Source organism: Falco cherrug, chromosome 2, assembly GCF_023634085.1.
Source record: "Falco cherrug isolate bFalChe1 chromosome 2, bFalChe1.pri, whole genome shotgun sequence".
Lineage (NCBI taxonomy): Eukaryota > Metazoa > Chordata > Aves > Falconiformes > Falconidae > Falco > Falco cherrug.
Genome location: NC_073698.1, coordinates 34,031,138 through 34,054,219, shown reverse-complemented (window position 1 = coordinate 34,054,219; position 23,082 = coordinate 34,031,138). Strand labels below are relative to the sequence as shown.

Sequence of the window (23,082 nt, the reverse complement as noted above, 5' to 3'; positions counted from 1 at the left end):
AAAACAAACAAAAATTCCCCCTAGATGTTCATAACGTTTCTACAAACAGCTTTTAGAACTGAAACTATGTCTCCACCAAACATCAGTCACACTACATTACTAGACTATAACCCCACTTTGAATGTTTTGAAACAGTGAAGTAATGCTGATAATGGTGACCTAATTTGTGATGTAATGAAATATTTTCAGTAAAGATGAGCAAAGACTACAAAGTCATTTCTGCTTATCTCCTAGGTCTGAGAATACCACAGAAATACTTCTAAAGAAATGACAGACTTTAAGGAGCAAGACAGCAATTGTGTTATCTGCTAAAAATCATTAAAAGCTACCCTGCATGTTAGCAACTGACCCAGACACTCTTCAACTTCCACCAAACCTAGCACTTCTACCTGGAAAGGCAGGCTTTATTAACAGCATAGTAAAGGCTTTCATCTGGATGTTGAGACAGTCGACGACAAATTCGCAATAGTTGTCGAGTAGATAAAGATGAAGCCAGTGACTGCGCCTGTCAAAAAATACAAGGTAGTTCAATTATTTGATTTCTGGGAGTGGATCTCAGGGATTTAAACCAAACAAGTCAGGAGAAGAAAATAATTCAAAAGGAATTATTTCAACTTTACTCCTAATTCATAGATGCTTTCTGCCTCCTACAGCACCTTGTGCTTTTTAATTGGCAAGCTTGTAATTCTGTGTTTGTTGCAGTAATTCACTGCCATGGAAATCATGATGTCATCAAAGGATTAGCCTTACGATTTCACTTCATAAGCAACAGGAAGAAAAACGTGCTGATAACTGGATTTTACTCACTAAATAAAACCTAACACTAAACATTATTAATAAAAACAAGGAGGTTTGCTACTGTAAAAGGACCAATGTGCTAAAAACTTGTCTGCTCTTCACAAAGTGACTATGAGCTTCACATGTAATGCTCTGGCAAAAGCGTCTGGCAGGATTCTTGGATGTATAAACAAGACAACACTGGGCAGCAGTAAGGAGATTGTATCACCTCTGCACACGCCTCCTGGGCGGACTGTTACTGGAACACTGTGTCCCTTTCTGTTGTCCACATGTTAAAATAAATGCCAAAAACTGGACATGATTCAGCAAAGAGTTACAAAAATGATTCAATGCCTGGGAAGGCAGACCTCAAACAAATACAACAAATTTAAAAAAAAACAACAAAAAAACCCAAAAAGAAAAACAACAAACAAAACCCCAAAACAAATGACCATGTATTTAAAGAGAGATATAAAGACTGAGAAAGAAATCATTCTATAATTATATCTACCGGATGAAGGTATCTAATACAAATAGGTTCCTTATTTTAGCAGGAAACACACAACAATAAGCGTGATCTGATAAGTCACGCCATGCTTTGCTTGGATCGAGTGAAATATTTTAATTAGGTAGTTCCAAAACATTCCGGTTTGGTTCGTATAAATGATTTCTAACTGCATTATAGTTATCTTAATATATTATGCTGTTTCAATTGGAAACAAATCCCAAAATTTGCTATCCAGGGGAAAAAAAATAGAGGAAAAGCAACGCTTCATGAATATCAGAGCCTTTCTTCCCCCCTTAATATTTTTTAAGCACAATAAATGTCAACACCAATTCTTTCCCCTGGAAAACTGTAGTTTTGACAGATAGTTCTTAATATTAAAAAAAAAAATATTCCATGAAATTGTACAAAAAATTTCTCAAATGCTGAGAAAGCAAAGGATAATACTTTTTAGCACAGGTCTGAGCAATGTGCAAGAATGATTTAGACTAGGCTAACCGCAAAGGTTACTCCTGCTCCTCCTGCTTTCATTGATGGAAAATTGTAAAGCATCTTCTAAACCATGGTAGTTTACCACCCAGCATTATGTATACTGTGATGTAACTGGTGGCACTTCAGGTGTTATTTCAAGACCTACTCAGCAACATGTGAAGCATGGGCAAGGGAGTGGGATGAGTGCTATTACACTTGTTATGCCTGCTCACTAGCCAGAACCCTCAATGCCTTTGGAAATTATATTCTCTTTCCAAAATACAGCTGCAAGGTTCCCAGGTAGAGTAAATTCTGGTAGGTAAGCAACCCTCCCCTAAGCCTATGGGACTGCACTGATGGAGAAGAGCAGCTGGGCACAGTAACTGAGGTATCATATTTCATACATTGTACCACCTTGGGAAGTCCAGTCTCTAAGGACATGGACGTTTTAAAGTCTAAATAATATACAGCATCAGATCCCGCACTGAAATAAGTAAGCATAGGGGACAGGACCACAGAGCAGAAGCTGTATCACATCTTCTGAATATTTCCAACCAGCAGTTAAAAGTTTTGGGAACAAAATTTCCTCTTTTCTCTTATCTGCTTAATTTTTTTAAGAATATATTTTATATTTAACAACTGTAAACTCAAAATTGGATTAGTGACAGTCTTTGTAATATATATTTGTAAGGCATCTAATACAACAGGATCTTGACTGTGGTCTCCTGTCACTGCTGATCTACAAGAATCCTCCCTCAATCCATACGGTGATTCACTTCTCATCCAGCACCACATACTTCATTTAGATATTTCACAATGCTATAGAGATCCACACATTTGGAAAGGATTTTTGTAATGCTCTGTTCAGGCATGGTATGTCTCCAAGTATGTCAAAATCAATACATTATACATAAGTGTAGGAAGTTAAATAGAGAGTAACACTTTCCCAAAGATGTACCTAAAAGTCAGCCTTTTTACTTACTTTTCTTAAGCTCAGAAGAACGTAACAGCTCTCTCGGCTTCTTAAATAGTAATACTGTAAAAACTATTGCCCATGTTAAAATAATGAAAACTAAAGAGAATGGATTACATTTGCATACCAGTTAAACTGCTGGATTCCACTAAAAATGTTTTACATTTTATTTACATGAAAAAAATCCAGTGTTTTAGTTGCCATAGCAATGATTTCTTTTTCTTTTCACCATGACTTGATTGTATCTTTTTAAAGAATTCTGTGGTTACTCTGTCAGCAGAACTTATTTTTCTTGACAAGACTGCTTTAATAGAATAGCCTGTAGCAGTAATGCAGCCAGGAGTTCTGGAGCTTTCCGTTTTCTGAGTCTTTGCTGTTGCCCATTGGCATTTTATATGGCTAGGTAGCTCCCATTGCCCAAAAAGCCCCATAATTTCAGCTATCACAGTTCCAATGACTAATGTGAAGTAATCAAAAAAATTTGGACACACATGATTATATCCGTACTTATTCAAAAAGGCATGTCAAGCATGTTTCACTTCACAGACATATATCTGAACCTTACAACAACATGCGTACTGCTCTGCCTGATATCTCTGGGATTAGGGCAACTTCCTAAAAGCTTTATTTATGTAGATTCTAAAAATGTACATCATAATCCAAAAAATGTTTACAGTATGTAATACAGTAATTGCCAGCAATAATTTTCTGCGGCTGGTTTTCCAGTCAGGCAGCCTTTGAAATAACGCTGTAACTTAGCATGCTTCACCCAGCCTTTGCTAAAATAAACAGTCACAGTAGCAGAAAGTAAACTTAAAAAGAAAAAAAGAAGGGGGGCTCACCGTGGCATCATTTGTCTCCCGAAGCGTATGTGTTAATAACAACAACTGCTCCACAGCAACACTGGGTACATTTGGAACCTGTTGAAAGAAAAACAGTATTAAACCCACTGTAAGATATGCAATTTCCATGCACAGCTACACCCAGATGCAATGAGCATACAGTTGCTTTATATCAACCAAAAAGGAATACAGTTTTGACAAACAGCACTTTTCTATTATAGCATCATTTAACATCACAATCAGAATGCTAATTTATATCAGTACCATTAAAAGATAAGCAGATATGCTGCTTTGATAAGCTTTGAAGACTCATGTATGCTACAGTGAAATAGCAAAATATTTTTTTATGTAGTAATCATGTTTAGTAAGTAATAGTCAGTAAGTGCCTAAAATATTGAATGTACTTACCATTTCTTTAATAACTTTAATTTCTTCACTCTTGCTTAAAGATCGAACATTATGAAAAAGAAACAGCGTCAGAAACTCTGGACCCAGCCATTGTTGGGTACTACTTCCAATGACAGGAGGTTCTGCTAAGACCACTATTCTGAAAGAAGGATGGATAGGAAAAATAGATCTGCAAAAGAAAAAAGAAATTTAAAAATGTATTGCTTGGCTTAAGCAATGAGTATCATATTAAATTTATTATGATAATTTTGTATTCAAATAGTATCAAACTATAGTTTTTTATTATATATTTATTAAATAGATTTTAAAGAGTTATTGTACTGAATCGTATCAAGTCTATTCAAATAATTTGCAATGCAACTTTATTTAAAAAAAAAAAAGGCAAAGACCACTTGCAACTTTATAAATTTACAAGTCTTTAACGCTCAGAAGGGTGCCCAAGTCTCCTCTTCTCATCCACAACAAGACCGGCATGCCTCAAGATGAATGAATACCAGCCACAAGGGTCTGTTGCACTCCGTGTCTGAAATGGACACATCTCACTGATCTGGATGGACTTTTCTAAGTGCTTTACCTAAAGCAGGATGTCTCACAGGCAAATCGAGGAGAGAACAAGATCTACCAGAGCTGCAGTAATGAGTAACTTCTTTTACTCAATTAGACTGACAGAAAGGATGACAATGTAGAGACTGGCCTAGATACCACGAAGAGCTGGATTTACTAACAGTTTAGGAACATTCCCCTTACTGGTGCTCTTTGCGGCCCTTGGAAAATCACCTAGACTCTTGGGGTGGGATTACTGGCTTCATAATATTCCTGAAAGTTACACTTCAAAGACCAAACCACTCACCTCACCCTCAGTTCATTTTAGAGTCAGCACGGGGAGACAGGTCCCTCTAAAGCTGATTAAGACTTGGAAGAACTTCAGAAATGCCCTACCGGGTCTTTCAGTCTACCCAGCTAGCTACATGTTCTGTCTCTGACTACAACACATGGAGATACTCCTTGGGGAAAGCACGTAAGACTAGCCACTACCAGTAGTCTGTCTCCCTCATAGTTTCCAAGAAACCACAATCATATATTCAAAGACATCGGAAGGTGGATCTCTATCTGCTGTAATGTCTGTTTACCCACAAATTTCTCTAATCCCTTTATGAACTTCTTCATCTTATCTACCTCCACAACTTCCTGTGGCAACACATGCCTGTTCGTGGCTGTAAGGGTACTTCATTTTTTTTTTTTTTAATAAAAAGAAAAAAAATGTATGGAACTGAACTGCTAGCTTCAGTCAGTGTTCCCTAGTTCATACTGCAGGATTTGGTGACTATCAGTCTCTTAGACACCTGCCTATTTGATTCCACTGAAGATAATGGGAGCTTACTATGATCAAGCCAAACTTAAACACACAGTTTCAGATGTGTGTGTTAGTGCAGTAGAAAACTTCTGCTTTGTTCTTTTTTTGTATCTTTGCCTTTTTCACATCACTTGTCTCCCTTATCTAAGTAATATTATCACCTCTTTGGACTGGGAATTCATTGGTATTCATCAATCAGCACAACTGCACGATCTCTAAAAGCAGCAGAAATAATACAGTAACAAGTCAGATACTAAAGCCAAATTGTGCAAGGAGGGCCTGTTTTCAACAATTAATTTCACAGTACTCTTAATAAAATAGGAGACGTTAATTTGGAAAAAGCAAGTGAAATTTAACTAGACAGCTTACATTGCTAGATATACCTGCTATTACATCATTTTCCATATAAATTACTACATTTGAAATCAGAACACATGGAGGCAAGTATTTTTGCTGGTTAAACTAATGGGGGAAATGATGGCATAAACAAGAAAATTTGAAGACAGACTATGACCATTAAACATAAACTAACAAATCTACTGCCTAGTTGGCTCGTCTGTTTGTCACAATAAAGCTGTGATACAACAGAGCGATTACAGCAGTCTCTTGTATCAAAGCAAACACAAGGGGTGGCATGAGTTATTCTCAGCTGAAAGTCGTAAGCCTAGAAGCTACACTCTGATTGATAAAAATAGAAATAGATGTCTGAAAACATCACATGAAAGAGGAACCAATGAGAATGTCACTGTCACTAAGTATAAAAGAAGGTCAGGGAACATTAGCCAACCTCATTACAGAAGAAAATGTTTCCTAGAAGGATAAATACATATACTTCCAGACTCACCTCCCCGCCATTACTAAGAAGAAGAAGAACAATCCTCCTCCAGAAATCCACCATATTCAAAGGACCAATTCTGGTCCTTCTGCATCATCATAAGAGAACACAAGCAGCAGTCAGCTTTCCCTAGTAACACATTTCTCTTGTACCACCTCCATGTCACTGCCTAACTCAAAGGGCATGGTGGGGGCAGCCAGGGAAGGCACGGGGAAAAGTGGGAGGAGAGGAGGTACAAAGTCAGGGCAAACTAACTTGGTGGTATCAGTTGAAGTCGCTGACATACTCTCTAGATTTATCACAACAACACCGCTGTAGGTTTCCAGTTTGTAAACATGAATAAAACTATTTGGCTACTTCAAAAGCCTATTGTTTGGACTGATGTTTGCAATGTTGAAAATGTCAAGCTAAGTGTATTATTAAAACAAATGCCTCAAATGATTCAATCCTGCAATGCTCTGAAAGCTCCCAGCTTCCATCAGCGCAACTGAAGAACTTCAAAGTTGTTCCATCATATTACAGATCAAGTCTCTAAAGGAATGTAATACAGAGCTCCCACATGGAGCTGTGTTTTATTAAACAACAAATCCTTGAGATCTTGTGTTCTTTGCAGATGATGGCCAAGTAACCGTATTTTGTTAAAAACTTGACACCTTTTAAATTAATGAGCCTCATGCAGAGGGAAGATTTGGTGTTAGTTGATTAATACAGAGTCTCTATCCTTCTATTAAATGTTTACTGGCAACACAAGTAGCAGAGCACTCTCCTAATAATATGCGTGTCCTTCTTTTGACATCAGTGTTTATTCCAACCAAGGATTACCACCACTGCTCTTGAGAGGAAGATCAGAACACAGTCTGTTCAGGGTGATTTTAGGGAAAGATTTTCTTGTTAGCAACACATGGTTCTGAGCAACTGAAGCTTGTTCTAACAAAAAACCCCACAGCAACAAAGGCAAAACAGTATCCCTGATGCCACCTTGCAAAACCAAACTATTTTTGGTAATTTCTTCCTGTAACATGATTTAATAAATTTCATTTTCTATCAAATTTTATGCATTGGGAATTGTTATAATACTAGAACAACAATGACCTATTATTGTGTTGTTGCTTTTTTTTCTTAAATTTCACCACAGTCTGAAATTAACAGATTATCTGAAAATCCACCAAACTGGAAAAAAAAAAATATCCCACAATGAAAAAATGAAGCAAAAGCTAGAAAACGTAAGCAATTAAAAACTTCTATTGCTTGCTAAATTCACTCCCTGACACATTTTATATTTGTCTCATCTACTGTGTGTTCCCTTTCAACCTAATCGCATGGAAAATAATCCAGTCTGCAGGGCATTAAAACCACGCATGCATTATGAGTGACTTCTTTTAGCTTTTGAATGATCCTATTATATACTTACTTCTAGATTTTCCTATAATAGCCATCTTTCTCCTCAACACACCAACGCCTTATCATCTCTGTGCGTATGTGTGTTGGGGGGTGGGGGTTAAGGGGGTGATATATCCACCCAAACAGGTTAAACTACTGCATCATAAAACAAAACAGCACTTCACTGCTTGTCTTGTAAAGGTTGTGTGCTACCTTTACAGTAGCCATCTCAGTGAAGTACTGAATCATTACAGAAGAAATTCTATGTAGAAATCTTGGCTACGCATAGTACTTTAACACACTTTCTCTTAAATCTCTGAACCTGTTCAGGGAAACAATCATTACATGAATAAGCATCAGCAACTATAATTTCCTTCTATGTAAGAGATCTTTAAGGACCATCTGTCACTCTCTCCTCAAACCCATAAACAAAAATATTTCATTTCCTCAAATGGGTGAATATCATCTTACTATGACTGTTTGCTAACTTAACTCCACAGCCAAACCAGCACAGGAAAGGAGAGAGGACAAAGTACTCTGTGTCCACTGCTAGTTATCTTGTAGCTTATAGACCTCCAGCACACCAAGGAGCACCTCAAAATCTCACAAGGGCAAATGTACTGCATGCACTTGTTTAGTCCAGACAGAGCTATCACACCCACCAGTCTGAAGCTCTTCTCACAAAAATGCTAGTATACATTACAGATTAAGAAATGTAATGCAATAATAGTGAACATACAACTCAATGATAATAATTATGATAACTTCAAGTAAGAATATATTTCATTAGCTTTTACAAAGGTAAAAAAACTTTTAAATGAAGTTGTCCGAAAATATAATTTATAAATAATAGTGTCCTAACCTGAAAAACTTCAAAACAATCTGAAAACTGAACAATACTTTCCTCTTTGTCCAGCACTGCTAATAATACCGCCATGGTTTAAGCACGTTCACATTCTCTGCTGTAATACTGTTTACATTTGTACACAAAGGGATGTGATTTCTTTAGACCATAATGTGATCTGAAATACCATCCCTTTACTCAAAAAAATACCTCTTGACTTATCAGGGTTGGAAATGAAGTGACGGGTTATGCAGTATTCTCCTTTCTATTCTACTACACATGTAAGTATTATTACTATTGAAGCACTAAAAATTCAAGGCACTAAAACTGTGTTGGGTTTTTTGTTGTTGGTTTTTTTTTTTTACTATCAAGCATTTTCATATAGGAACATGAAAGCTTAATACAAAATGTGTCTTGCTTGTCTCAAGAAGGGAGACCCTAAAACTTCTCCATAAGTATCTTAATTTTTACTTTTCTTAGAAATGGGGGGAAAAAAATATTTAGGTGTGTCAAATCCTATTACAAACACACTAAAAAAAAAAAATATATGTATACAGGAGTTTTGGCTCATCTATTAGGAATAGTACTCCTTTTCTCTATAATAGATTGAAATGGAAATTCTGTTTTAAAACTCCATTCACAAAGTACTGAGTCCAAGTAGTCTACTGAAAAGCATTATCAGTTGTTCTTTTCCATTATGAAAGATGTATCTGTTTTTACGTAACTTACAACAGCATCTGGCCACCTCATTAATGAGTCTTAAATGAAGGGAACAGAGAGTAACAGTGAGTTATTTTGTATTTATGCATAATTAGAAGCAGCACAGAAGACAGAAACTGCAAACTATACTACAAATAGTCACTACAATCAAGAACACTCACACACAGCAAAGCTGACCCAAACGGGGGGCAGGAAAGAATTAGATACTCCACATGCTCAGTTTCTCTGACACATGGCAGTAAGGTATCAGTTCTTCCATATCACAGCTGCCTTCCAGTCTCCAGTTATTGCTTTTCCTGAAATCCTGAAGATGGCCTTGCCCTCTCATAATCTACTGATTTCCTAATGAAGCTTTTGGCTTCTTTCAAATTCTAGTCCTTCAGAAACTTCTTTTTCTCTTGATCTCATACCTCTTCTGTTCATGACTATTTTCAGCTACTTCATTCAGGTTCTGCCCGACTGCTTAATCTTTCAAAACTCTGTCATGCACTTTCACTGAATCATTGATGTGCCTCTCAGTACGTATTTTTTTCTTCCTCTGTTTTTCGTAAGAACTATGTTAATACATGACATCAGGTAGCTAATAGAAATGTTAATAACAAAATAGAAAGTTACTTATGTAACTTAACGTGTATTCTACGTACTATATTGGTTCCCAATACACAAATGAAAACTGAGGTTGAACGAGTGAGAGTCAGGGGAAAAAACTCGGAATAAATCTCCTGATTAAAAGAATCAAGCCTTGAAACCACTTTCTATAGGGAACTCCCTTACTGGAAAATTAACAGTAGTCTTAATGTGTCAGTTGGACACTTCAGACTCAGTCCCAGCAGAACTGGGAATGACAGCATATATTCTGCAGGCCTGGCAGAGAGCAACTGTACCAAAATTACTTTAGTCAAATCCAGTAAATCAGGATAAGTAAAGCTCTCTTTTTGTCTAACATCAGAAATGCAGCTAAAGCCACAAGCTACAGCCATTGACTTACAGCAAAAGAGACAACATTTCTCATCAATATGGAAAGCATCTCCCAATCATGACTCAGAAGCAAGAATCTGTCCACCCAATCTGCTAATAAATTCAAGGTACAACATATTCTATATAACATCTCCAAAAGGCCATCCTTGCAGACAAATGAGGGGTGGTTAGCACCATCGTTTTCTTAGTCTGTGATTATATCAGCTGTCAGTACACTAAATATCATTTGATGAGAAGATGTCTGTAGAGAAGCGTAATCTGCACAGCCATTCTGCAACACTGGAAGGTACTGAAGCTTGCAGTGACAGGTGACTGCTGCTGAAAAGGATGAGTAGCAGGGAAAAACGTTGTCCTGGAATCGAAGAGTAATTACTGATATTGTATCCTGGAGCCAGTGAAAGGTAGTGATGTTTTCAGAGTGTGTAAGGGACTAAAACCAGGATGAGGTCCTGAAACACTTTCAGCTCCTCACAGGTTGATGAGAACAGTGCACTCTCTACAGAGGGAGTAGTTCAGTATGCCAAAGCAGCCCATAGCCAAAACCAAAGCAGCAAATACACACTTGCATTACCTTACCTGGGCTTCTTTTGGGTAAGTCTGTACAGAAGAAAGCTGAACAAGGGCCAGCCAGATTGAATGTTTCACCTCAGAGAAGATGGGATTCTCAGCACAATGGACTTCAGCTAATTCAGTACCAAGAACTTTCATCTGTATCCCAGATAGTGCTAAATAGTCACACTGAGCTTCCAGAGGCAAGACTGCCTACACGGTGGGGTTTCTGTTTGTTTGTTTTTAAGATCAAGTACTAATCAGAAATGTATTCCTGACAACAGCTACACCTCATTTATGTATCAGAGGGTGAAAGCTCATTGTCAGTCAAATAGATAATTAAGAGCTTAGCAATCCACGATACACTAAGTTGCAAAATATTAAGGTGGCTAGGTAAAAGCAGTACATTGTTAACTCAAGGAAAGGGGGACAGCATTCCAAGGAAAGCCAAGCACTGAACAGCGGAACCAAAAGGTTACTCAATGACACTAAAGGGAAATGTCTACAGAGGTGGGCACAGCAAGAAGATGGATCTGCCGAATGGTCATTAAAGATGACAGCTTGGACAGTTTTCATAGTCTAAGAAATAATTAAGGTCATAAGGGAGTCAACTGCCAAACAGCCATAATTACAATAAACAGGGAGATGTAGAATCCAGATGTAAAGCTCTATTCTTACGAGAGAGATTTGATCCAGGAAGAGGGGTAGTACTGAAGATGAATGTGTGATGAATTGCCTGGGTTTTTGGATTGTATTGGCAAGAACTAAAGGTTACCGTACAGTAAGCAAAACAGCACAGACGCTACCCATTCTGCCTGAAAGCACCTTGGACAAGACCATGAGCACAGAGCAGGGAGAAGACTCACACAATGACTAGATGTACTTTGAAGTACAAAGTCCAACATAAAGTTGGGATGCCATCCAAGATGGATCCTCAGAGCTTTTTTGCTTCTCTTTTCAAAGTCTGGGCTTAAAATCCTGATAAACAGAACACTTCCCTGATACATACTTCTTCACCCAAATAAAATAAATGCAGGAAATGCCCATCTAGCTGGATGTGTGGCCTCAGCAGCGTGGATACAATTTGCAACAAGTAGGCTTAGATTACACCACACCTACAAAAAAATCAAAATAAATTCTATGGAAGACTTAAAATGAAATCTGTTTTGGTTTTGGGTGTTTTTTGAGGGGAAAAAAAACCCCAACAAAACCCAAACCAACCAAACAAAAAACCACAAGAAACTAAAACAAACAAAAACCCCACCACTGTATTTTGGATCAAAAGGGAAACAGAAATAACAAAACAACCAGGCAGTAAAACAACTTTCCTAAAGAGCTGACTACAAAGGAGGTCAAAGAAAAAATCTTATTCAGTAAGACAATTGAGAGAAATGGAGTGGGCACATCACAAATGCATCCCTACTATGACTGATGAGGCTTCCTCAAAGTTTGGGCATGTGCACACCCTGCAGTGTAAATATGAGCATGGACATCTGATATAAGACTTCAACTGTTTTTTGCACATTAGAGTCATTTAAGAATCACAGTATGTTTAGCTCCTTACATATTACTGAGTATTAGATCACATTTGTTTTGATGTACACTCAACAGTATCCCTCCCATTAACTAAACTTGGTCAGCAGTGTTTGACTATGTATCAAATATGGCCTCAGAGGACTAAAAAATGTTTCTGTCTGTGGAATGTTTCTAGCAGACAAGTGGAAGTGAAGAAACAAAAAGAATAAGCATAATGGGTCCCAACCCATCCTTAGGATTTCCTGCCCCATATTAGCTGTAAATTAAATACCAGCTTTCTAGCTAATGAGGCAAAAGTAAGTAACAAACTGTATTTAACTTCAATTCAGTTTTATTTTCCAACATTCTTAACAAAACATTCCAAAATTATATATTATTCCAAAATTCCAATATTATATACCATTATTGCTATGTTTTTATGTACTTATTTCTCTTCAATTTCTAACTCCTTCTGTTCAAGGACATTCAATGTTTTCCTTTCAGTTCAAGCACTCTAAACAGGATATAATTTTCCCATGCCACAAAAAGAAAAAAGGTTATGAGGAAACTGATGTTTAAAACATGCTTCTCTTAACGGTTATAATGTATCAGTTTAATAAGGAAGCATTTTTCATCATGTTTTTTTAAAGAAAAGAAAAAAAAAAGATTAAGCTCTTCACAGGATGAAATGCTGTTTGCATTCTATAGTAATAACTGATACTTTACCTTTCCTGTAGTTTCTCATCAGAGAGTTGTAACTCTTCTTTCAAGTTTTGGTATCTATCTTCCCTTAACAATCTGGTGCCATCATAAAGAGTCAGTTCTCTGTCATGTATTAGTCTATTTGAAAATAAAGAATAAGCTTTATATATCCTTTGATTACTTTTTAAAATACATACCAACTAGAGCTTACTTTTAAAGTGATTCCAGTCAACATGGGTCATAGTAAAAAGTTATACCAATTTAAGATGCATCCAGGTGTGCAGGTAAAATAACATGCATAAGCAAACAGTGTTAGTGCACGGTCAGTTAGTCCAATTAGTTTAAATAGATATGGTAAGAAATATGAAAAATAAAAAAATTCTGTCTTACCAGTGGAGCGTACATAAATGGCATGAAACAGCCATTTTGTTATACTTGTACCAAGTAATATATTAGTTTTGTCTCTTGAATATAAATATAAAGTATGCTTTCACATATAACCACAATGATCATATTCTAATTAGAAGTGGAATGCATGCAAAGTATTTTAAACATTTTCTGACATATAGCATTTTCAAATCATTGTGCAGATAGTACTGACTTTAGATTTCATAAATTTAGAGTACAATCTACCTCATTCCTCAATTCAGACTTATATTCTGATTTTACAAAAATTGTAAGCTGAAATCTCCTATATTATTATAGACTTACAGAGAACATGAAAGAACTGCTTCTGCTTTTAAGTATTGTATTTAAGACTGAATATTACATATTTTATGAAACTTCAATGCTCAGCTTAATCTTTAAAGTATTCTTGAAATTTAATAGTCATATTCATCAGAAGGAAGTTAATTTCTCAGTATGCATGTGCTCAATAAACAGATCACACACAGCCAACTTATCCATGCTCATATCCTGACCTTTGAAGTACAGCTAGAGTGCCAGGGTTAATTCGATGAATGCCATCAAGAATAACAAGCTTTCCTTCCAGAGCAGCAGTAACAAGTGGCGATGGTCTCCAAGCAGTGTCTCCATTAGGAAGAGTATACCTTTGCTGTAGCAAATCTCTAGCCGTCATATCCTGTAAGTATCAATTCATCAGAAGAACACATTTATGCTCCTCATCTGCAAGTACATGCCTTCTCCTTAAAAAACTGCATTCTGTTTTTCCTGAGAATATATCCAAAGAAGATCAGTAGGAAATCTTCAATTACTTTTCCAAAGAGAATTAGAAATACACACCCACTATATTAAATAGTCTTTGGAAGTTCTAGACTTGCCAATATCACCTCTTTGAAACCAGAACAAAAGCCTTCCTTCTGTCCCCTGCCCCCCCCACCCCAAATGCAAACATATGACAATTTGTACACAGCTTTGTGTACAGAAGGGGGCAGCAGTCTACACCTGGAACAAACAAGTCATTTCATACAAAAGTCACCTGGAAGAAAAAAGATTTCATCAGTAATCTGGAACACAAAGCAGCATGACATTCCACCTCTCAGCAGGAAAATGCAGTGGAAGCATCAAAGAATAAAGGACAGAGGAAGAAAGAAGCCAGTAATGTGTAAATTATTCTAACATCCTAAGTACCCAGTATGTCACAGAATAATGCTCAGGGGCAAATCAAAACCAAAGGCAAAACCTAGCATATCCTCCAGCAAACCTATTTTAGATGTTCCATTACAACAGGTAAGCACTAGAGCAACAAAGATGTAATAGCCATTTTGTGACCCGGAGGATGAAATTCCTTCCTCAGGCTGTGCTGTGAACACAACTTAACCTAAAATCAGATGAGAAAAATATTTTCTATTGTAGCTGTAGTTTTTGCATATGTCCTTTTCACAACTATAAAACCTTTGAACTTTAAAGAATAAAAATAGAACACATTACGTCATATGGCCTGAATCATTTCCTCTTCCCACATTTCCTTAAAAGCCTTAAAATAACAGGACAAAGTCTAGTCCCTTTACATTTCTAAAATTTAAAGTCACACATTCAAATCCACCAAATAGACTGTATTTTTATTGTTGTATTTCTGGTTTTTTACTGCTGTGTTTGCTCTTTTCTATATTATTCATGAATTAGACTAAAGCCAGGATATGAAACATTTTTATCAAAGCCAGAGAAAAATGTGGTTTTAGGACTTGCATCAAAGTGTGCATTCAGTGGCTAGAAAATGCTGTATAACTGAATATTTAACTAGCACACCTCTGATAATTCATCTCTAGAGAAATGAAACAACATACAGTATGAACCAATTGGGAGCCTAGTACGCTATACAGAATGTTCATCTGTAATTCCAACAACCACTTGAGAACCATGCATTAATTTTCTGGAGATAAACTCAGAAGTATATTTTGCTGCAAAATATTTTCTGAAATATTAAATTAATTAAATGGTTGAGTGAGATTCAATTTGGTAATTCATTAAAAAGAAGTATAAATTGCTAACACCTGCACAGTTTCTGTAAGGGACTTGTTTCACAGCAAAGTACCTGCCCAGTGATTTACTGTTTCTATTTACTTACTCTAAACCAATTTTAATATATGATACTAAAAATACAACATTATGAGACAGAATGTTATAATACTCTAACACTAAAAATCCCTCCCTTTGTAGTGGAGGTAAGAGAAGTATATGAATTATTTTTTTCCCCTTACTTTGAGCAAAGCAATGGCGACATTATATTGCCTTGTGAAACAAAATGCTTATTTCAATTTGTAGCAGTCATTGTAACTTATGTGCTGTACACTGTGGGGTTTATTTTCTAAAAAGTCTTGTATACAGGAAAAAAGAAGCTTAGGAGAGAAAATAAGTAGGGTAACTTTTGTTCCACTCCCTTCAGCAGCCACAGCAATATAAGCCCCCAAACTAGCACTTTCTCATGGCTCAAAGTGCTAATCATGTTCTTGGCAATTATAAAGTGAAAAATCTATGTTTCCTGCTCTTCATGCCAATTTGGACTCATATTTTGTTAGTATTTCTCAAATAAAAAATTGGAAGGTATTTTTAAGGAAAAACTATGAGGTCATGAAAAAAAATTAAAAAAGAAATCCTAGAAACAAAAACATCACAATACACAAACACTAGAGATGTGCTTAAAAGACTGTTTATACTGGGGAAGAAGAGGATGGAAAACTCTTACAACATCACTTTGAATGCTGCTTTATTCCATCACCACCACCACCTCTTCCCCCCGGAACTCTGGGGGGAGAAAATGTTTTCTTTTAATCAATTTAAATGAAAAGTTCCCTAGCTACAGTCCACAAAGAACTAGCTGGCTGCTGCTTCTCATTTACTGTTGCTTAACTGCATTGAGACAACCTAAAACCAAACCTGTTCTAATCAGACGTTTCCTTTGTCAGCGATTTGCCTGCATGGAATTGCATATAATAAGTCTGTATGATGATGTAGATACCACAAATGAGACAGGAATTGTTCTTTGAGCCAACTGTTAGTATAAGAGATGATCTATGTACTCAAAAGGTTTGGGAACTCCTGGTTTAGCTAAATTTGATTCTCACAACATGAAAGGTTTTAGAGGGTTTTTCCTGTGAAATCAATATAAAGAGCCATGCCTTTTCATACTACTCAAGTCCTTGAATAAACTTCAGAGGGAAAGAACAATGATGAAAATATTAAAACTAAAAGTAAACATTATGTAACAAAATCTAAGAATTCATTTCCTCACAGAGCCTGAAGAAAACCGGTGCTACTGCTTCAGACCAAGATGCCCCACTACTTATTCATATGCCTGCTGAAGTTACTGGGAAAAAAATGAATAGGACAAATAAAAACCTCCTTAATTTTAGAAACGGATTTAGAACAATATGGTGCGTCCCTCAAAAAAATCAAGACACTTTTCTGAACTTAAGCAAAAAAATCTGCTAAATTTACAGCATTATCAAACTTTTCATAGCCTTCATTGCTGAATTACTTTATTAATTAATACATTTAACATTTATTCTGTCATTAAATTATCCTATTACTTTGCTATGCAAAACCCCTGATATGTTATCACATACTTTAAGAAAAACGAATGCATTCTTAAAATTCATCAGAAGATGTAGAGCTCAGCTACACTCAATCATTTTTTAATACACTGCTTCCTGTAAAATTTTTTGAGATTACTGAAGACATTATAGATAGGAAATATCTGTATGTATAGATACACACATGGATCTTAGGCAGACTTGTCTACACAGGAATTTATAGTAAACGAGCTCAGTCTTTTATTTGCCTTAGTGATAGTGTTTGGAAACACCATCACCAAAAAGCCTCTCCTCTCCATAAAAACACTCAGCTCTCTGAACTTGATCAAATCCCGGTGAAAACAAAGAAAAGGTTCACTTCAGTGGGAAATACTTCAAACTCTTGGCCTAGGTTTTATTTCTGTAGGAATTACAAATCCCTCTGAAAGAAAGATGTTTACTGAGTAACTAATTTAATTGTCAGTTCTTCTCATGTGTCTCCAAAAAGGAAGTCTTCTGCTCCTATTCAGTGAAGCCACACTAATTAAAGGTAGAATGTTGAAAAAGAAGGGCCATGTTTTCAACCAAATAATTGTTTAATATTGCCGGTGAGTACCCAATATATTGCATGCAACAAAACAACTTAGGGTGTACCTGTGTTTTGCAATCCATCAGGTTACAAAAAAGTAATTTTCCTGGGATGTTTTAAAAATGTGTTTACAGTGCCAAGTCCAGAAAGAAGTATGCAGTCTAGCTGGACACACTCAGTTCTGGCTCAGAATCTACACACCTATCTTAATACACCACTGTATAGAAGGTAATAGGTACTGCTGTGAATCCAAGTATATTATTATGAATATGACAGTGCATTGATGAGGCTCTGTAGGTTTGGAACCCAAACCTGGCCAAGTTGAAGCGTAAGAAAAGGGTACAAGTCGTCTGTCTAACTCCATCTATGGAAACAGTTTCAGAGTCCGCGCCTTTATCAGTTGAAGCCATATAGGGGGAAGGAAAAGCAGTGGGATCCTGTGTAAGGAGGTCTTCAACATTGCAGGAAGACATAAAATAGACTGTCTGTCCTTTTTCATCATCAGGAATATTTCTCTTTTCCCTCTCTTTTCTGTCTGTTTCAGCACTTCAACCTCACCACCCATTTCTGTCAGGATCCCTCCCCACATGCTGTTGAACTAAAAAAAAAAAAAAATTCCCCAGAAACATAAAACCCATTATGTATTCTCAATACAATAAAGAAACTCTTCCATGATAAAAAAAGTGTTGACAATAGAGACTTCCATTAAAGATTAAATAGCATATTGAATAATTAAAAAAAAAAAAAAAAAAAAAAAAAGGAACTACAACAGGTCTTCTGGAAGCATTCAACATGCATGAATTACAAGTGATCACCACTCTGAGCTAAACGCAGAAAACATACTTCAGAATGGAAAAAAAACCCCACCACCAAATAGGAGAAGACACAAAAGACGAAGTTTTCTTGATGACACTCAATCATCCCAAATCACAGAATGAATTGACAATTCTCTGTGGCTAGGAGAGAGACCATTTTGTTACCACTCCTTCACATTCACAATGAAGTCAATAAAATTGAAGGAAAGCAGTATCAGGGCTAGTTTATATGTAATAACACTGTACTATCTGTATTGCTGCAGAGTACCCCCCTCTATTTAGGCCTGCAGTAAGAGGAGATTTTAGATGAGCATTCTAACACAGAGATTAAAAAATGCTAATGATCAGAAAACTTCAATAACTTTGAAATCTTTGCTATCCTTCATTTTTTTAACCCATACTGGTGATTATCAGTGATTTTAAAAGCTGCAGCTATGTATGAACACAGCTGCAGGTTTTAAAATCACTGAGAGAAAGAGAATATACACAAAGGATCAACATCTGTGTATTATATTTTAGATCATATTTCAAGCATGATCATAAGCAGACAGTTTACTTACCTGGTAAAGCATGATAGGTTCTATGCTGTATCCCAGCATATCAGCAAACTCCTTAGCAATAACTGTTTTGCCACAGCCCTAAAAAGTTAAAAAAAATGAGAACTAGATTACATTCTAAGGAACTTGGGGAAGGAGGGAGAAAAGAAATTTGAATTCTTACTTTTCCTCCAATTAAACACATATCTTTAACCATATGGGATTGCATCATTTCTGCCAACAGCCTATTATGGCTGGAAGTCCTTATGAAAGTATCTGATCGAGGATGCTTTTCTAACAGCCCAGTCCCAGATGGAACCTGTAAACAAAAAAAAAGAAGAAAAAAAGAAAAAAATAAATAAGCTACACTGTAATAACTTAGGCTTTGTATGGACCAGGTTATGCTTCTCCAAACTACTGTAATATTTTGCTGACTGTCATCCATCAAATCTAAATCTTTCACTTAAAAAATATTCAATCATATGATTTCGAATAGACAACCTCCTTTACACCTCCTTCACCCACTCTTCATGAAAAGAAAACCCACAAAAACCACCAAAATGTGAACCAATTCAATTACAGCACTGGGGTCTTTAAGGAACTTGAGGCTGTTCATGCTAGAGACAAAATATGAAACCCACAATACTTCTTGCTCATCAGAGAAACACAGAAGAGAAAGAGCAATTTGTATTGTGAAAATCTGAAGGAACTACTTTGACCAGAACTTTGGAGAATTTTAGCTGTTCTCCATTTTAAGGCAACTGCTCTATTTCCACTTCGCGTTCTAGTCTGGAAACTGTTTCACCTGCAAACTCCTTATGCCCTCCTGTTCCCAAAGAGACATTCTGCAGACCTATTTCCAGAAGTTATCACCCACATGTCAAACAAAAGCAAAAATCTTTCCCTCAGAAAACTGCTGCATCGGGCCCTACAAACTCACCTTTTCCTGACAAATTCCCATTTGCTGCTGTTCCCCTTTTCACTTCATCATGATACAAACTCTGAGGATATTCCTCACCAATGTGAATATGATCTCTTTATGACTCCCACTAATTCACCTTCTTCACAGACTCTCTAGACCTCTCCAAATTCAACATCAACTTCACATTCTCAGATCAGCATCTGTTTCCTGAATAAGACCTTATTTCACTAGCAGGTCAAACTTCATTGGAAGAAACTCAAACTAATCATAGTTGATGTGATTACTTTTGCTCCATTTTCACAACATCCTGTATCAGAACATTACCAAGCACTCATCAGATTTTATTTGGAGTGTAGACAGACTATTGTTTTTATTACAAGAAAAAGGGAAAGCAGCATCACAAGCATCCCAAGTACTCTGTTATTCTAAACCAGCATTTCTTTTAATAGAAGAAACTTAAAATGAATCACATGTAGGAAAGTATGAGTTTATCTAGAAATAAAATCCTGCGTATCCACAATCCAATATTCCAGTATCTAAATGCTTTTCTAACAAATATCATGTGTTACTCTACCAAAAATATTCAGTGCAAAAGAGTTTTAGCATCAAATGTCAAATTCTTGATAAGATGAAAACAAGTTAATGATATCTAAAAACATACACAGTTTGATGGATATATAAATTCATACCTGGAATGTCACTTCTTTTTCACCAATCTGGACAGTTACATCAGCCTTGAAGGGTTTGGTTCCATGTACATTTTCTACTTTTGTAATCCTTCTGGGAAGCAAGTGACTTTCTGAATCTTGAAGCTCAAAACGCTGTAGAATTAGGGGGTGGAGAAAATTAATTATTAAATACAGCTTTCTGGTTTTTAAAACTGTTCCTTCTGAAAACAAGGCCAGAAGTATATTCAAGATTAATTGCTTGTGAAGTCCTAAATCCATTTACTTCAACTTTTACTTCACATACTGGTGTTCGCATTCTTGATGGCCCATAAATTTTACATATAAAACCAAAGCAAAAAGATTGTATATCATCTACTTATTGACTCTAGTGACAGATGTAAAGTGAAAATGTCATATGGTGACTTTGCCAAGTCTTAGCCTGACAGACCAAAATAATAAGAGAAACAGATGATAGCCTTTAGCGTGGGTAATAATAGATCACCTATCTCTGCAGGTCATTACAACCAATTGCAGATTTGAACATCTGGCTACCAATAAAAATAACCACCAAATATTATGTTTACTTAGCTCCACAGCCTTATCATAAAATGAAAATTGAGGACAACTTGTACAAATTAAGCCTTCAGCATGTTCTGGGTATATGAAGGACAAAACCCGTGAGATTTGTCTTCCCAATCTTTTGAGCATTATACTCTACATTTTATGCTGTATATAGAAAGCATGAAAACCATTTTAAAAGTCCTGTTAAAAGTCTATTTTGCTGGAGAAGAGGAAGTCATATCAAGGGGGTTTGTGCACAAAAAATCCACTAACTGAAACTACTGAACTCATGGAGCGATTTTATTCAACAGAGTGAAACCTGAGTAAACAAGAGAAAAAGGAGTATTATCCAACTCAGAATTCTTAGAAAAAAATAATTTTTAAACAGAAGTCATTAATGTAAAATTATTCTTAAAAAGCACATCATTTTATTACTATTAGGATTCACAGCACTGCCTGTTAAGTCGAAAGAAAACTGACATGCATTCGTACAAACACTTTAGCTCTGTTTTGCAAATTCCCATTCTGGAAAAAGAGCCTACAAAAATGTCATGTTCAAACATGAATTTAAGATAAATGGGCTTTAGTAAAGGGCTGCACCAAATTGTGTTTTTATTGTAACAGCTGAGTCTACTTCAGATACCATTAAATCTGAACAACAACAGAGGACAGGAATGCCTACTGAGTAGTATCTCAAACTATGATTCTAAGAAATTCTCCAACTATGATTCTGTGAAATGAACTACAGATGTTCTCACTCTTATGGCCATTAGTAAATTATAATATTCTTACTAAGTTAATGGCATTTTGGATAGGGCCAAAGCTGCTCATACACAAAACTGCAAACTGCCTGTACACTAAAATGCCTTAATCAGATACCAACAAAAGAGTGAGCAAGCAAGATTATCTGCACCAGCAGCCTCTATATCAAACAAGGAAGATATGGAGACAGCAGCAGCAGACCTTATACATCCAAAGGTCTCAGGAATCTAAAAATTCTAGTGTGTTTTTTGGGGTTGTTTTTTTTTGTTAGGTTAGGCTTTGTTTTGGTTTTGTTTTCTTAAAATATTGTTTAGAGTTTTACAGCTAGCCTTTCAGACTGTAAATTAGGACAGTGGAAGAGCACTGTCTATCTCTGTAGAGGTTGTTACTGAATTCATACAGCTTTCATTCACCTAACAGAATTTGTACAATTTGAATTCACCACATGTAAGCATGGAGCTGCTGCTGAACTGGATAATGTAGTAGTTAAACAAGTTACCACGCTATACCTGGACAGGAGCAGCAAACAAAACTTTCTGCGGCTTTCAGAGTAAGACAGATCTCTTTTGATGCAGTTCTTCATTTAGAATTAGGATAGCTAGATATGGAATCAGTGGCATGTAATGGATGTACAATACATTAAACATACTGCTGCCTGAGCCAGAAGCAACTTCCCCTATACAAAGTCCAAGTTGATAGCCGCAAAGGAAAAAATATTTGTGGCTTGGAAGGACAACTCTTGAGCACATTCAGTATCAGAAAGTCTGGGAGATACTTGGAGAGCCAGAAGTGGGCAGCCTCATTGTCTCAGACTCAAAAGGAAAGAAAAAGACCAGCTGCCAAAAACAAGGGAAGTGGTTTGGCAGTCCATAATCATCAGGCCATATTCTGCATGCCTACAAACATGTGAGAAAAGGCAAACTGTAAGAATCAGAAAAAAAGACGAAGAGGAATTCTGAGCACTTAGAAGTATCTAATGATCAGTAATGTCTCAGCATGGAAACTGCAAAGAATATGTTGGTGATCCAGCTGGACAAAAGAATAGAGCGCTTAAACGAGATGGATTTGCAGGTAACTGCTATGCTGAACCACAAGACAGCAAAGCTATCCAAAAGAAGCATCCATAGGCAACTGATCTTTCCTGAAGATTCTCTGCATGGGAAGGAAAGAGATTTTTTCAAGGAACAAGAGGACTGAACTGTTTCACAAGAAGCAAAATATGAACTGCTACTGCAAGATGCAGTGGATAGACAGATGAAGTCAAGACAGATTCCACTACAACCGTATGTATTGGCACTAAAGAGCATTCCTTTATGCAAAACCCCAAAGATTATAAATTACTTTGGGGGGAGTAAGAGAGAAACAAATCCTTCCTTCCAAAATCTGCAACAGAAATATCTTAGAA

The 23,082-nt window shown here is 36.4% G+C and overlaps 1 protein-coding gene across 2 annotated transcripts in view; it reads right to left on the bottom strand.

Moving 5' to 3' along the window:
- Nucleotides 1-23,082, bottom strand: part of VWA8 (von Willebrand factor A domain containing 8) — a 185,969-nt gene that overhangs the window by 119,452 nt on the left and 43,435 nt on the right. For both annotated transcript variants that reach the window (XM_027815848.2, XM_027815857.2), the window contains exons 10-17: nucleotides 20,376-20,507; nucleotides 18,949-19,083; nucleotides 18,789-18,866; nucleotides 13,774-13,934; nucleotides 12,878-12,991; nucleotides 3,977-4,145; nucleotides 3,569-3,646; nucleotides 390-505 (exon numbers count right to left, since the gene is read on the bottom strand). In XM_027815848.2, the coding sequence (XP_027671649.2) occupies nucleotides 390-505; nucleotides 3,569-3,646; nucleotides 3,977-4,145; nucleotides 12,878-12,991; nucleotides 13,774-13,934; nucleotides 18,789-18,866; nucleotides 18,949-19,083; nucleotides 20,376-20,507 (983 nt within the window). The remainder of the gene's footprint in view (nucleotides 1-389; nucleotides 506-3,568; nucleotides 3,647-3,976; nucleotides 4,146-12,877; nucleotides 12,992-13,773; nucleotides 13,935-18,788; nucleotides 18,867-18,948; nucleotides 19,084-20,375; nucleotides 20,508-23,082) is intronic.